This window comes from Heptranchias perlo, unplaced genomic scaffold (assembly GCF_035084215.1).
Source record: "Heptranchias perlo isolate sHepPer1 unplaced genomic scaffold, sHepPer1.hap1 HAP1_SCAFFOLD_1105, whole genome shotgun sequence".
NCBI lineage: Eukaryota > Metazoa > Chordata > Chondrichthyes > Hexanchiformes > Hexanchidae > Heptranchias > Heptranchias perlo.
The window spans coordinates 1,045-17,877 of record NW_027138326.1 but is presented as its reverse complement, the minus strand read 5'-3'; the positions used below and the strand labels follow the sequence as shown (position 1 = coordinate 17,877).

The 16,833-nt window shown below is 53.7% G+C and overlaps 1 protein-coding gene across 1 annotated transcript; it reads right to left on the bottom strand.

The window, feature by feature from the left end:
- Positions 1–241: 241 nt before the first annotated feature.
- LOC137307780 (membrane-spanning 4-domains subfamily A member 15-like) lies at positions 242–16,589 on the bottom strand (the record flags this gene model as incomplete). The annotated part of the gene is made up of 5 exons (XM_067976911.1): positions 16,536–16,589; positions 14,303–14,413; positions 10,977–11,090; positions 3,748–3,804; positions 242–355 (listed from the first exon to the last, which is right to left on the bottom strand). Coding segments are annotated over exons 2-5 (378 nt in total), but the record flags the coding sequence as incomplete, so codon positions are not given.
- Positions 16,590–16,833: the final 244 nt, after the last annotated feature.

Genomic DNA, 16,833 nt, shown 5'->3' with positions numbered 1-16,833 from the left:
AGAGTACCGCGTCTCTCTCTCTCTCTCTCCAGAGTACTGCGTCTCTCTCTCTCTCTCTCCCTCTCCAGTGTACTGCGTCTCTCTCTCTCTCTCCAGAGTACTGCGTCTCTCTCTCTCTCCCTCCCTCTCCAGAGTACTGCGTCCCTCTCTCCATCTCTCCCGTGTACCTTATAGACATTTCGCTCACTACAACACATTTGTCACTGCTGCTACAATTCACCCCAAGAAAAGAGATACTCACTAGAAAAAAGTTGGTACTGAGTGGTGGCATCATGTACAGGGAGACGAAGTATCCTCCTCCACCCATCATTGCTGCAATGGTACTGATAATGTGCATCAATATTATCACTTGTTTCTACATGGAATTTAACACAGGTTATTCAGCAACAGAGATTGTCGGATGGATCTGCAGCTGGTGTCTACTGTCTTGTTCTGGTCTTCGCGTCCCTCTATAGGAGCTCTCGAACCGGTCTCTCTCCCTGTGTTACCCCCGGCCCTCCCTGAAGCTGCTTAACGCTTGGTCATTCAATAACAAGCACAGGCAGTGACCTCAGCCAGTCGCCAAATAATATCCTGGGCCCATCCGTCATCACCAAAATACACAGAACAATGCAGGATCCTCAACGTGTATGTCTGCAACTGACAGGTACCCCGCCCCCCGCCCCGGTACCCCGCCGCCCGTCCGGTATTCCCGCCCCGGTACCCCCGCCCCCCGTCCGCTACCCCCGTCCGGTACCCCGCCCCCCGTCCGGTACCCCGCCCCCCGTCCGGTAGCCCGCCCCCCGTCCGGTAGCCCCCCTGTCCGGTACGCCGCCGTGTGTCGTGACACCAGGTGGTGGTTCGCTGCTGGAGTCTTACAGCGGAGACGGTGCTGGTGCATCAGGGTACGGCAATGTAGTTGCTCTGTTACTGGACGAATAAGCCAGAGGACATGAGTTCAAATCCCACCATGTCCCTTTAGGGGAAGGAAACCTCCAGTCCTTACCCAGTCTGGGCCTATACCTGACTCCAGTCCTTACCCGGTCTGGGCCTATACCTGACTCCAGTCCTTACCCAGTCTGGGCCTATACCTGACTCCAGTCCTTACCCGGTCTGGGCCTATACCTGACTCCAGTCCTTACCCGGTCTGGGCCGATACCTGACTCCAGTCCTTACCCAGTCTGGGCCTATACCTGACTCCAGTCCTTACCCGGTCTGGGCCTATACCTGACTCCAGTCCTGACCCGGTCTGGGCCGATACCTGACTCCAGTCCTTACCCAGTCTGGGCCTATACCTGACTCCAGTCCTTACCCAGTCTGGGCTGATACCTGACTCCAGTCCTTACCCGGTCTGGGCCAATACCTGACTCCAGTCCTTACCCAGTCTGGGCCTATACCTGACTCCAGTCCTTACCCAGTCTGGGCCAATACCTGACTCCAGTCCTTACCCAGTCTGGGCCAATACCTGACTCCAGTCCTTACCCGGTCTGGGCCTATACCTGACTCCAGTCCTTACCCAGTCTGGGCCAATACCTGACTCCAGTCCTTACCCGGTCTGGGCCTATACCTGACTCCAGTCCTTACCCGGTCTGGGCCTATACCTGACTCCAGTCCTCACCCAGTCTGGGCCTATACCTGACTCCAGTCCTTACCCGGTCTGGGCCTATACCTGACTCCAGTCCTTACCCAGTCTGGGCCTATACCTGACTCCAGTCCTTACCCAGTCTGGGCCAATACCTGACTCCAGTCCTTACCCGGTCTGGGCCTATACCTGACTCCAGTCCTTACCCAGTCTGGGCCTATACCTGACTCCAGTCCTTACCCAGTCTGGGCCGATACCTGACTCCAGTCCTAACCCAGTCTGGGCCGATACCTGACTCCAGTCCTTACCCAGTCTGGGCCTATACCTGACTCCAGTCCTTACCCAGTCTGGGCCAATACCTGACTCCAGTCCTTACCCAGTCTGGGCCTATACCTGACTCCAGTCCTTACCCAGTCTGGGCCTATACCTGACTCCAGTCCTTACCCAGTCTGGGCCTATACCTGACTCCAGTCCTTACCCAGTCTGGGCCTATACCTGACTCCAGTCCTTACCCAGTCTGGGCCAATACCTGACTCCAGTCCTTACCCAGTCTGGGCCTATACCTGACTCCAGTCCTTACCCAGTCTGGGCCAATACCTGACTCCAGTCCTCACCCAGTCTGGGCCTATACCTGACTCCAGTCCTTACCCGAGTCTGGGCCTATACCTGACTCCAGTCCTTACCCAGTCTGGGCCTAAACCTGACTCCAGTCCTTACCCAGTCTGGGCCTATACCTGACTCCAGTCCTTACCCAGTCTGGGCCTATACCTGACTCCAGTCCTTACCCAGTCTGGGCCAATACCTGACTCCAGTCCTTACCCAGTCTGGGCCTATACCTGACTCCAGTCCTTACCCAGTCTGGGCCAATACCTGACTCCAGTCCTTACCCAGTCTGGGCCAATACCTGACTCCAGTCCTTACCCAGTCTGGGCCTATACGTGACTCCAGTCCTTACCCGGTCTGGGCCAATACCTGACTCCAGTCCTTACCCAGTCTGGGCCTATACCTGACTCCAGTCCTTACCCAGTCTGGGCCAATACCTGACTCCAGTCCTTACCCAGTCTGGGCCTATACGTGACTCCAGTCCTTACCCAGTCTGGGCCTATACCTGACTCCAGTCCTCACCCAGTCTGGGCCAATACCTGACTCCAGTCCTTACCCAGTCTGGGCCTATACCTGACTCCAGTCCTTACCCAGTCTGGGCCTGTACCTGACTCCAGTCCTTACCCGAGTCTGGGCCTATACCTGACTCCAGTCCTGACCCGGTCTGGGCCGAGACGTGACTCCAGTCCTTACCCAGTCTGGGCCTATACCTGACTCCATTCCTTACCCAGTCTGGGCCGATACCTGACTCCAGTCCTCACCCAGTCTGGGCCTATACCTGACTCCAGTCCTTACCCAGTCTGGGCCTATACCTGACTCCAGTCCTTACCCAGTCTGGGCCAATACGTGACTCCAGTCCTTACCCAGTCTGGGCCTATACCTGACTCCAGTCCTTACCCAGTCTGGGCCTATACCTGACTCCAGTCCTGACCCAGTCTGGGCCAATACCAGACTCCAGTCCTTACCCAGTCTGGGCCTATACCTGACTCCAGTCCTTACCCGGTCTGGGCCTATACGTGACTCCAGTCCTTACCCAGTCTGGGCCTATACCTGACTCCAGTCCTTACCCAGTCTGGGCCTATACCTGACTCCAGTCCTCACCCAGTCTGGGCCGATACCTGACTCCAGTCCTTACCCAGTCTGGGCCAATACCTGACTCCAGTCCTTACCCAGTCTGGGCCAATACCTGACTCCAGTCCTTACCCAGTCTGGGCCTATACCTGACTCCAGTCCTTACCCAGTCTGGGCCTATACCTGACTCCAGTCCTTACCCAGTCTGGGCCTATACCTGACTCCAGTCCTTACCCAGTCTGGGCCTATACCTGACTCCAGTCCTTACCCAGTCTGGGCCTATAAGTGACTCCAGTCCTTACCCGGTCTGGGCCTATAAGTGACTCCAGTCCCAGATGTGGTTGACTGTTAACTGCCCTCTGAAGTGGCCCAGCAAGAAACTCAGTTGCAGCAAAAAGGGCGGCGGAGGTGGCGTCCCATCACCACCTTCTCACGGCAATTAGGGACGGGCAATAAATACCAGCCATGCCAGCGACGCCCACATCCCCAGAATCAATGATAAAAATACTCACAAGGTGGGAATTCGATGTGTTTATGATGTCAACGACCAGTGATCCTGATATAATATACTGGGAGAGAAGCACAGGAAGAGGGATACATTTGGGGAAGTAACAGGATATCAAAGCACAAGGTTTTATTTCCAATCAAACACTCCCAGGGTCAGGTACAGGGTCAGAAACAGAGTTAAGCTCCCTCGACACTGTCCCGTCAAACACTCCCAGGGTCAGGTTAGATACAGAGTAAAGCTCCCTCTACACTGTCCCGTCAAACACTCCAATGGCAGGTGCAGGGTTAGATACAGAGTAAAGCTCCCTCTACACTGTCCCGTCAAACACTCCAATGGCAGGTGCAGGGTTAGATACAGAGTAAAGCTCCCTCTACACTGTCCCATCAAACACTCCCAGGGCAGGTACAGGGTCAGAAACAGAGTAAAGCTCCCTCTACACTGTCCCGTCAAACACTCCCAGGGTCAGGTACAGGGTTAGATACAGAGTAAAGCTCCCTCTACACTGTCCCGTCAAACACTCCCAGGGTCAGGTACAGGGTTAGATGCAGAGTAAAGCTCCCTCCACACTGTCCCATCAAACACTCCCAGGGTCAGGTAGAGGGTTAAATACAGAGTAAAGCTCCCTCTACACTGTCCCATCAAACACTCCCAGGGTCAGGTACAGGGTGAGATACAGAGTAAAGCTCCCTCTACACTGTCCCATCAAACACTCCCAGGGTCAGGTGCAGGGTTAGATACACAGTGAAGCTCCCTCTACACTGTCCCATCAAACACTCCCGGGGTCAGGTACAGGGTTAGATACAGAGTAAAGCTCCCTCTACACTGTTCCGTCAAACACACCCAGGGCAGCGACAGGGTTAGATACAGAATGAAGCTCCCTCTACACTGTCCCATCAAACACTCCCAGGGTCAGGTACAGGGTTAGATACAGAATGAAGCTCCCTCTACACTGTCCCATCAAACACTCCCAGGGTCAGGTACAGGGTTAGATGCAGAGTAAAGCTCCCTCTGCACTGTCCCATCAAACACTCCCAGGGCAGGTACAGGGTAAGATACAGAGTAAAGCTCCCTCTACACTGTCCCATCAAACATTCCCGGGGTGGGTACGGGGTTAGATACAGAGTAAAGCTCCCTCGACACTGTCACATCAAACACTCCCAGGGTCAGGTACAGGGTTAGATACAGAGTAAAGCTCCCTCTACACTGTCCCATCAAACACTCCCAGGGCAGGTACAGGGTTAGATGCAGAGTAAAGCTCCCTCTACACTGTCCATCAAACACTCCCAGGGTCAGGTACAGGGTGAGATACAGAGTAAAGCTCCCTCCACACTGTCCCATCAAACACTCCCAGGGTCAGGTGCAGGGTTAGATACACAGTAAAGCTCCCTCTACACTGTCCCATCAAACACTCCCGGGGTCAGGTACAGGGTTAGATACAGAGTAAAGCTCCCTCTACACTGTTCCGTCAAACACTCCCAGGGCAGCGACAGGGTTAGATACAGAATGAAGCTCCCTCTACACTGTCCCATCAAACACTCCCAGGGTCAGGTACAGGGTTAGATACAGAATGAAGCTCCCTCTACACTGTCCCATCAAACACTCCCAGGGTCAGGTACAGGGTTAGATGCAGAGTAAAGCTCCCTCTGCACTGTCCCATCAAACACTCCCAGGGCAGGTACAGGGTAAGATACAGAGTAAAGCTCCCTCTACACTGTCCCATCAAACATTCCCGGGGTGGGTACGGGGTTAGATACAGAGTAAAGCTCCCTCGACACTGTCACATCAAACACTCCCAGGGTCAGGTACAGGGTTAGATGCAGAGTAAAGCTCCCTCTACACTGTCCCATCAAACACCCCCAGGGCAGCTACAGGGTTAGATACAGAGTAAAGCTCCATCCACACTGTCCCATCAAACACTCCCGGGGTCAGGTACAGGGTTAGATACAGAGTAAAGCTCCCTCTACACTGTCCCGTCAAACACTCCCAGGGTCAGGTACAGGGTTAGATACAGAGTAAAGCTCCCTCCACACTGTCCCGTCAAACACTCCCAGGGTCAGGTGCAGGGTTAGATACAGAGTAAAGCTCCCTCTACACTGTCCCGTCAAACACTCCCAGGGCAGGTACAGGGTTAGATGCAGAGTAAAGCTCCCTCTACACTGTCCCGTCAAACACTCCCAGGGCAGGTACAGGGTTAGATACAGAGTAAAGCTCCCTCTACACTGTCCCATCAAACACTCCCAGGGCAGCTGCAGGGTTAGATACAGAGTAAAGCTCCCTCTGCACTGTCCCATCAAACACGCCCAGGGCAGCTACAGGGTTGGATACAGGGTTAAGCTCCCTCTACACTGTCCCATCAAACACTCCCAGGGTCAGGTACAGCACAGGTTAGATACAGAGTAAAGCTCCCTCTACACTGTCCCATCAAACACTCCCAGGGCAGGTACAGGGTAAGATACAGAGTAAAGCTCCCTCTACACTGTCCCATCAAACATTCCCGGGGTGGGTACGGGGTTAGATACAGAGTAAAGCTCCCTCGACACTGTCACATCAAACACTCCCAGGGTCAGGTACAGGGTTAGATACACAGTAAAGCTCCCTCTACACTGTCCCGTCAAACACTCCCAGGGCAGGTACAGGGTTAGATGCAGAGTAAAGCTCCCTCTACACTGTCCCGTCAAACACTCCCAGGGCAGCTACAGGGTTAGATACAGAGTAAAGCTCCCTCTACACTGTCCCATCAAACACGCCCAGGGCAGGTACAGGGTTAGATACAGGGTTAAGCTCCCTCTACACTGTCCCATCAAACACTCCCAGGGTCAGGTACAGGGTGAGATACAGAGTAAAGCTCCCTCTACACTGTCCCATCAAACACTCCCAGGGTCAGGTGCAGGGTTAGATACACAGTAAAGCTCCCTCTACACTGTCCCATCAAACACTCCCGGGGTCAGGTACAGGGTTAGATACAGAGTAAAGCTCCCTCTACACTGTTCCGTCAAACACTCCCAGGGCAGCGACAGGGTTAGATACAGAATGAAGCTCCCTCTACACTGTCCCATCAAACACTCCCAGGGTCAGGTACAGGGTTAGATACAGAATGAAGCTCCCTCTACACTGTCCCATCAAACACTCCCAGGGTCAGGTACAGGGTTAGATGCAGAGTAAAGCTCCCTCTGCACTGTTCCGTCAAACACTCCCAGGGCAGCGACAGGGTTAGATACAGAATGAAGCTCCCTCTACACTGTCCCATCAAACACTCCCAGGGTCAGGTACAGGGTTAGATACAGAATGAAGCTCCCTCTACACTGTCCCATCAAACACTCCCAGGGTCAGGTACAGGGTTAGATGCAGAGTAAAGCTCCCTCTGCACTGTCCCATCAAACACTCCCAGGGCAGGTACAGGGTAAGATACAGAGTAAAGCTCCCTCTACACTGTCCCATCAAACACTCCCAGGGTCAGGTACAGGGTTAGATACAGAATGAAGCTCCCTCTACACTGTCCCATCAAACACTCCCAGGGTCAGGTACAGGGTTAGATGCAGAGTAAAGCTCCCTCTACACTGTTCCGTCAAACACTCCCAGGGCAGCGACAGGGTTAGATACAGAATGAAGCTCCCTCTACACTGTCCCATCAAACACTCCCAGGGTCAGGTACAGGGTTAGATACAGAATGAAGCTCCCTCTACACTGTCCCATCAAACACTCCAGGGTCAGGTACAGGGTTAGATGCAGAGTAAAGCTCCCTCTGCACTGTCCCATCAAACACTCCCAGGGCAGGTACAGGGTAAGATACAGAGTAAAGCTCCCTCTACACTGTCCCATCAAACATTCCCGGGGTGGGTACGGGGTTAGATACAGAGTAAAGCTCCCTCGACACTGTCACATCAAACACTCCCAGGGTCAGGTACAGGGTTAGATGCAGAGTAAAGCTCCCTCTACACTGTCCCATCAAACACCCCCAGGGCAGCTACAGGGTTAGATACAGAGTAAAGCTCCATCTACACTGTCCCATCAAACACTCCCGGGGTCAGGTACAGGGTTAGATACAGAGTAAAGCTCCCTCTACACTGTCCCGTCAAACACTCCCAGGGTCAGGTACAGGGTTAGATACAGAGTAAAGCTCCCTCCACACTGTCCCGTCAAACACTCCCAGGGTCAGGTGCAGGGTTAGATACAGAGTAAAGCTCCCTCTACACTGTCCCGTCAAACACTCCCAGGGCAGCTACAGGGTTAGATACAGAGTAAAGCTCCCTCTGCACTGTCCCATCAAACACGCCCAGGGCAGCTACAGGGTTAGATACAGGGTTAAGCTCCCTCTACACTGTCCCACCAAACACTCCCAGGGTCAGGTACAGCACAGGTTAGATACAGAGTAAAGCTCCCTCTACACTGTCCCATCAAACACTCCCAGGGCAGGTACAGGGTAAGATACAGAGTAAAGCTCCCTCTACACTGTCCCATCAAACATTCCCGGGGTGGGTACGGGGTTCGATACAGAGTAAAGCTCCCTCGACACTGTCACATCAAACACTCCCAGGGTCAGGTACAGGGTTAGATACACAGTAAAGCTCCCTCTACACTGTCCCGTCAAACACTCCCAGGGCAGGTACAGGGTTAGATGCAGAGTAAAGCTCCCTCTACACTGTCCCGTCAAACACTCCCAGGGCAGCTACAGGGTTAGATACAGAGTAAAGCTCCCTCTACACTGTCCCATCAAACACGCCCAGGGCAGGTACAGGGTTAGATACAGGGTTAAGCTCCCTCTACACTGTCCCATCAAACACTCCCAGGGTCAGGTTAGATGCAGAGTAAAGCTCCCTCCACACTGTCCCATCAAACACTCCCAGTGTCAGGTACAGGGTTAGATGCAGAGTAAAGCTCCCTCTACACTGTCCCATCAAACACTCCCAGGGCAGTTCCAGGGTTAGATGCAGAGTAAAGCTCCCTCTACACTGTCCCATCAAACACTCCCAGGGCAGGTACAGGGTTAGATACAGAGTAAAGCTCCCTCTACACTGTCCCATCAAACACTCCCAGGGCAGTTACAGGGTTAGATGCAGAGTAAAGCTCCCTCTACACTGTCCCATCAAACACTCCCAGGGCAGGTACAGGGTTAGATACAGAGTAAAGCTCCCTCTACACTGTCCCATCAAACACTCCCAGGGCAGGTACAGGGTTAGATGCAGAGTAAAGCTCCCTCTACACTGTCCCATCAAACACTCCCAGGGCAGGTACAGGGTTAGATGCAGAGTAAAGCTCCCTCTACACTGTCCCATCAAACACTCCCAGGGCAGGTACAGGGTTAGATGCAGAGTAAAGCTCCCTCTACACTGTCCCATCAAACACTCCCAGGGCAGGTACAGGGTTAGATACAGAGTAAAGCTCCCTCTACACTGTCCCATCAAACACTCCCAGGGCAGGTACAGGGTTAGATACAGAGTAAAGCTCCCTCTACACTGTCCCATCAAACACTCCCAGGGCAGGTACAGGGTTAGATGCAGAGTAAAGCTCCCTCTACACTGTCCCATCAAACACTCCCAGGGCAGGTACAGGGTTAGATACAGAGTAAAGCTCCCTCCACACTGTCCCATCAAACACTCCCAGGGCAGCTGCAGGGTTAGATACAGAGTAAAGCTCCCTCTACACTGTCCCATCAAACACTCCCAGGGTCACGTACAGGGTTAGATACAGAGTAAAGCTCCCTCTACACTGTCCCATCAAACACTCCCAGGGCAGGTGCAGCACAGGTTAGATACAGAGTAAAGCTCCCTCTGTGCTGCCCAGTAATGTGCCTGTCAATATTCAGAATTTCTGACCATAAGTGTTTTTATTTTTGAAGCGAAGTGTATTCACACAAATTTGGAAATAGCACTGAGACAAAAGGTGAATGAAATGCTCATTAGCCAGGCATCAATGTGGTTTCCCCCAAGGCCTCGGTAACCAACAATCTCCTCACACCCATCGTTTTGGGAAGTCCCTGGTCCTGGGCACTCGGCAGCAGTTGCCTTGCATAGGCTGGTTGTGAACACGGGGAGACAAAGGTAGGGACAGGAGCAGTGACTGAAATCCTGGATTTTTTAGGCTGCCTGGGCAGGCTTTCCGTCGGAGTTCAGAAGCTTGGAATGCAAGTGGTTAAGTTGTCAGTGAATTTGTTGAAGTCAAGGACGACGACCCACTGATGTGGGCAAGTGTAGCACTTTCATTATTTTGTATCGTTACGCTGGTTGAATTAAGTGAGTCTGATCATAGCTCTTCTTCTATATGTTCTCTTGGTCTCTGAGAAATAAAACGGCTGAACAGTCTGTACCTGGAGTGTTTCCTCAGTCTGTGTGTGAGAAGAGTGGAGGGGCGGCTTCACGACGCACACGCCAAGGACACAGGTATCAAGTCCTGATCACGGCCGGGTTAGTGGGGGGGCGGTCCTAGTGTTACAGCCCTGGGTTATACCATCAAATAGCTCGATATTGGGCAGTAGGGTACACTCTGTAACGCTAGACTCTCTGGTGAATTTTCACTTTCATTCGGATCAGTCGTCTATTTTATCCCCGCCCATTCCCCCCCCCCCCAACACCCGTTTTTAACCCCTCATCCATTTTACCCTCCCCGCCATTCGGCCCAACTGGTCTATCCCGGTGCACGAGCCTCCTCCCTCCCTACTCCATCTCACCCTATCACCATCTCCTTCTATTCCTTTCTCCCTCATGTGTTTTTCGAGCTTCCCCTTAAATCCATCTCCACTATTCACCTCAACTACTCCTTGTGGGAGCGAGTTCCACATTCCCACCGCTCTCTGGGGAAAGAAGTTTCTCCTGAATTCCCGATTGGATTTATCAGTGACGATCTTATATTGATGGCCCCCTGGTTCTGGTCTCCCCCCACAAGTGGAAACATCTTCTCTACGTCTCCCCTATCGAACCCTTTCACAATCTTAAAGACCTCCATCAGGTCACCCCTCAGTCTTCTCTTTTCCAGAAAAGATTCCCAGGCTGTTCCGTCTTCCCTCTCCACCCAAACAGTTTTAACACCTCATCCAAAGGAAAACACCTCTGACCTTAACACCCCCAGCCTGCTGACTCAGAGGCTACCAATTCAGCCAAGCTGACATCAGCGTAGCAAAGCCCGTTGGCCGAGCTCAGAATAAACCATCTCTCAGAATTCCGGCGCAGTTTACAGCTCCTTCAATCCTCAATGAAGATTAGAGCGGTCACGCAAATATTTATACAATTTTGAACTGACCCAAATTCCAGTCCACCAGGGGATCCCAATTAACACCGCAAAGATGTAGCTTTCAGTGAAATACAGGGGCAGCCCAAACACCAGCTGAATTATCCCAATCATAATCTCGGTGATCTACAATTGGAGAAGAACAACAGTTAGATTGGAATGACGAATCAGTGTAAATGTGCAGTAAAGACGAAGGCACTGGTTTAGAAATGATCATTCAGTCTGGTGACTCAGTGAGTATATCCAGTAGCTGAGCAATAACGACTTGGACTATGTAGGGTTTGATCCCAGTCGCTGATTGAAATGATCTCACTGAGGGGCAGTGAGGGAATTAGACTCAGACTCAATGTTTCGGGGTGGGGGGATGGGAATATCAGACAGGGTCCCTGTTCCGGGGTGGGGGATGGGAATATCGGACAGGGTCCCTGTTCCGGGGTGGGGGATGGGAATATCGGACAGGGTCCCTGTTCCGGGGTGGGGGATGGGAATATCAGACAGGGTCCCTGTTCCGGGGTGGGGGATGGGAATATCAGACAGGGTCCCTGTTCCGGGGTGGGGGATGGGAATATCAGACAGGGTCCCTGTTCCGGGGTGGGGGATGGGAATATCAGACAGGGTCCCTGTTCCGGGGTGGGTGATGGGAATATCAGACAGGGTCCCTGATCCTGGGTGGGGGATGGGAATATCAGACAGGGTCCCTGTTCCGAGGTGGGGGATGGGAATATCAGACAGGGTCCCTGTTCCGGGGTGGGGGATGGGAATATCAGACAGGGTCCCTGTTCCGGGGTGGGGGGATGGGAATATCAGACAGGGTCCCTGTACCGGGGTGGGGGATGGGAATATCAGACAGGGTCCCTGTTCCTGGGTGGGGGATGGGAATATCAGACAGGGTCCCTGTTCCGGGGTGGGGGATGGGAATATCAGACAGGGTCCCTGTACCGGGGTGGGGGATGGGAATATCAGACAGAGTCCCTGTTCCGGGGTGGGGGATGGGAATATCAGACAGGGTCCCTGTTCCTGGGTGGGGGATGGGAATATCGGACAGGGTCCCTGTTCCGGGGTGGGGGATGGGAATATCAGACAGGGTCCCTGTTCCGGGGTGGGGGATGGGAATATCAGACAGGGTCCCTGTACCGGGGTGGGGGATGGGAATATCAGACAGAGTCCCTGTTCCGGGGTGGGGGATGGGAATATCGGACAGGGTCCCTGTTCCTGATAACTGGCTCTTTCAAAGAGCCGGCACAGGTACGGTGGGCTGAATGGCCCCCCTTCCATGCTGTAGGTTTCTATGAAGTGATTGCAGTCGGGGGGACCCCTGCCTTTTAATTTTTAAACGATTTTTTAAAAAGCTCCCATTTATACAGCATATTTCAAGACCTCAGGACAGCCCAAAGCGTTTTACAGCCAATGGAGTACTTTTGAAGTGTAGTCAATGTAGGAAACGGGGCAGCCAATTTACACACAGCAAGATCCCACAAACAGCAATGTGATAATTGACCATATCATCTGTTTTCGTGAGGGATAAATATTGGCCCCAGGACACTGGGGAGAACACCCCTTGCTCTTCTCAATAATGGGCGTAGGAACCTTTATATCCACCCGAGAGGGCAGACGGGGCCTCGGTTTAACGTTTCATTCCAAAGGCGGCACCTCTGACAGTGCAGCGCTCCCTCAGTACTGGCACTGGGAGTGTCGGCCTGGGTTATGGAGCTCAAGTCTCTGGAGTGGGGAGTTTGAACCCATAGCTTTGTGACTCAGAGGCAAGGGAGTGCGCTCCCCGCTGAGGCACGGCTTCTCTGAAGGTACCTTGGAGAAGTAGGTTGGGCTTTTAATGGAAGCGTTACATGAATTATATTCCTGGTGCCAACCACAGGTTGCTGAATTCAGTTTCGGAAGAACGTGAGAAATAGGAGCAGGAGTCGGCCATTCGGCCCCTCGAGCCTGCTCCGCCATTCAATCAGATCATGGCTGATCTTCGACCTCACTCCACTTTCCCGCCAGAGCCCCATATCCCTTGATTCCTACCCGATCCCCATATCCCTTCATTCCCCGAAAGTCCAAAAAATCTATCGATCTCAGCCTTGAATATACCCAACGACTGAGCATCCACAGCCCTCTGGGGTAGAGAATTCCAAAGATTCACAGCCCTCTGAGTGAAGAAATTCCTCATCTCAGTCTTGGATGGCCGACCCCTTATCCTGAGACTATGCCCCCTGGTTCTAGACTCTCCAGCCAGGGGAAACAGCCTCTCAGCATCTACCCTGTCAAAACCCCCCTCAGAATCTTATCTGTTTCAATGAGATCGCCTCTCATTCTTCTAAACTCCAGAGAGTATCGGCCCATTCCACTCAACCTCTCCTCATTGGACAACCCTCTCATCCCAGGAATCAATCTGGTGAACCTGCACACCTTGCAATGGTCAGATTTGATCTCTCAGCTTGCTAAGACCTTAGTTCAGTGCCATCACCACTGGGCTACTGGAGCCACATTTTAATGGGAAAAGCGGCAGGAACCTGGCACAATCGGGTCCCGTTTCCGACTCTGCCCCCTTGCCCGCCCAGAAATTTCAATTTTGAATCTAACTTGTGTTTATTTTTTTGACATTATATTGGGCCTGCGTGTAAGGTAAACGCGGACAAACGCTAAAGCTTGTCCTCTTTTCAAGGTTCTAGCCTCATTCAATTTGCCCCACTGCAGGCCCACAGTTTAAACTCTGAATGGTTATCCCAAAACCCATCCAAAACTCTACCCCGCGTATTCTAACTCGCTCACCCATCGCCCCCCTGTGCTCGCTGACCTACATTGGCTCCCGGTCCTTCAACGCCTCGAATTTAAAATTCTCACCCTTGTTTTCAAATCCCTCCATGGCCCCTCGCCCTCCCTCCCTGTCTCTGTAACCTCCTCCAGCCCCTACAACCCTCCGAGATCCCTGCGCTCCTCCAATTCCCGCCTCTTGTCCATCCCCCCCACTCCCATCACTCCTCCATTGGCGGCCGTCTGGGCCCTAAGCTCTGGAATTCCCTCCCTAAACCTCTCCGCCTCTCTCTCTCCTCCTTTAAGTCGCTCCTTATAGCCTATCTCTTCGACCAAGCGTGCGGTCACCTGTCCTGATGTCTCCTTCTTTTGCTCGGTGTCAATTTTTGTCTGATTTTGGGATGTTTTAGTACATTAAAAGAAGTTATATAAATGCAACTTGTTGTTATGAGGAGGCAGACAGTGATAGGTGAGGGCACACACCTGTGCGGAGAGAGGGACATTTCAAACACCACAGAACGCGCGGCACAGGATTTACTTCCTATGAGCTGTATATTTATGAGAAGAAACGTTTTATTCTTCACACCGAAAATTTTCAGTTCCTTACTGACAAACGTGCTTAACCGCTGCAGACAGTTCCCCTCAACTGGAATTGCTTCAATGTACAGTGTAGACATGTCTGCGACCTCGGATTGCTAGAAGAGAAAGAAAGACTGGCATTTCTCCAGAGCCCTCTCCCCACCTCAGGACGTCCCAAAGCGCTTTACAGCCAATGAAGTACTTTTTTTGAAGTGTGCTCACTGTTGTAATGTGGGAAACGGGGCAGCCAATTTGCACAAGGCAAGATTCCACAAACAGCAGTGAGATAAATGACCAGATCATCTGTTTTTTACTGATGTTGGTCGAGGGATAAATATCGGGGCCCAGGACCCCGGGGAGAACTCCCCCTGCTCTTCTTCCAATAGTGGCCTCGGTTTAATGTCTTATCAGAAAGGCGGCACCTCTGAGTGTGCAGCGCTCCCACAGTACCGACCCTCCGACAGTGCGGCGCTCCCTCAGTACCGACCCTCCGACAGTGCGGCGCTCCCTCAGTACCGACCCTCCGACAGTGCGGCGCTCCCTCAGTACCGACCCTCCGACAGTGCGGCGCTCCCTCAGTACCGACCCTCCGACAGTGCGGCGCTCCCTCAGTACCGACCCTCCGACAGTGCGGCGCTCCCTCAGTACCGACCCTCCGACAGTGCGGCGCTCCCGCTCAGTACCGACCCTCCGAGAGTGCGGCGCTCCCTCAGTACCGACCCTCCGACAGTGCGCGCTCCTCAGTACCGACCCTCCGACAGTGCGGCGCTCCCTCAGTTACCGACCCTCCGACAGTGCGGCGCTCCCTCAGTACCGACCCTCCGACAGTGCGGCGCTCCCTCAGTACCGACCCTCCGACAGTGCGGCGCTCCCTCAGTACCGACCCTCCGACAGTGCGGCGCTCCCTCAGTACCGACCCTCCGAGAGTGCGGCGCTCCCTCAGTACCGACCTCTCCGACAGTGCGGCTCTCCCTCAGTACCGACCCTCCGACAGTGCGGCGCTCCCTCAGTACCGACCCTCCGACAGTGCGGCGCTCCCTCAGTACCGGACCCTCCGACAGTGCGGCGCTCCCTCAGTACCGACCCTCCGACAGTGCGCGCTCCCTCAGTACTGACCCTCCGACAGTGCGGCGCTCTCCTCAGTACCGACCCTCCGACAGTGCGGCGCTCTCCCTCAGTACTGACCCTCCGACGGTGCGGCGCTCCCTCAGTACAGACCCTCCGACAGTGCGGCGCTCCCTCAGTACAGACCCTCCGACAGGTGGCGGCGCTCCCTCAGTACCGACCCTCCGACAGTGCGGCGCTCCGCTCAGTACCGGACCCTCCGACGGTGCGGCGCTCCCTCAGTACTGACCCTCCGACAGTGCGGCGCTCCCTCAGTACCGACCCTCCGACAGTGCGGCGCTCCCTCAGTACCGACCCTCCGACAGTGCGGCGCTCCCTCAGTACAGACCCTCCGACAGTGCGGCGCTCCCTCAGTAACCGACCCTCCGACAGTGCTGGCGCTCCCTCAGTACAGACCCTCCGACAGTGCGGCGCTCCCACAGTACAGACCCTCCGACAGTGCGGCGCTCCCTCAGTACTGCATTGGGAGTGTCGGCCTGGATTATGGGGGTCCAGTCTCGGGGAGTGAGGCTCGAACCCATGACTGACAAATTCAAAGATTAAAATACTGATTTGAAAGTGAGTGCATCTTTCTCACATTCAACTCTCTTTCTGAGTTTAGGTTTACATCAGTTTTATGAACTTCCAGAATTCCTTCCACCCCACTCCCTGCCCCTCCCTCCCCTTCACCTCTCTGTCCCTGCCTTTCTCCTTCCCCCTTCTTTACACAGGAATTACAGCAGTTGGCTCAAACCAGTCCGTGTCGGTGTTTTCCCTCCTAATTCCATATCCTAGCTCGCACCGAGTCCCATTCACCCATCGACGCCTCGGATATAACACTGTCCACCCTCGTGTTCAAATCCTCCATGGCCCTCGCCCCCCTCCCGATCTCTGTAACCTCCTCCAGCCCCTATTTTAGCATCGTCTGCAAATTCGGACACCACTCCAGCCCTACATCCAAATTACTGATGTACACGGTGAACAGAACAAATTCTTGTGGAGCACAACCACCCAATCCGAGAAACTGCCCTGATCTCCTACTCCCTGTTTCCCTCCCACCTCCTTCTAACCAGTTTTCAATCCAATTTGCTGTCCTCCCCCTAACTCCATACCTATTAATCTCCTGTCTGGTACCTTGTCAAAGGCTTTCTGAAAGTCCGCGTACACCACATCCACTGCATTCCCTCCCTCCGCACCCCCCGTCCGCTCTATACATCACCTCAAAGGACTCGACCAGGTCTGTGTGTCCCTCCCTCGATGGGGACTTGTTTGCTGTCTCTCCCTTCTCTCTTACTCCTTCCCCACGCTCTCTATCCCCTTTCCCAATCCTTTCCCTCCCTCCCCTTGCTCTCTATCCCTTCCCGCTTCCTCTATGTCCCACCCCACTCGCTCTTACCCTGTCGCTGCCTCTTCCTTTACTCTCTGTATCTCC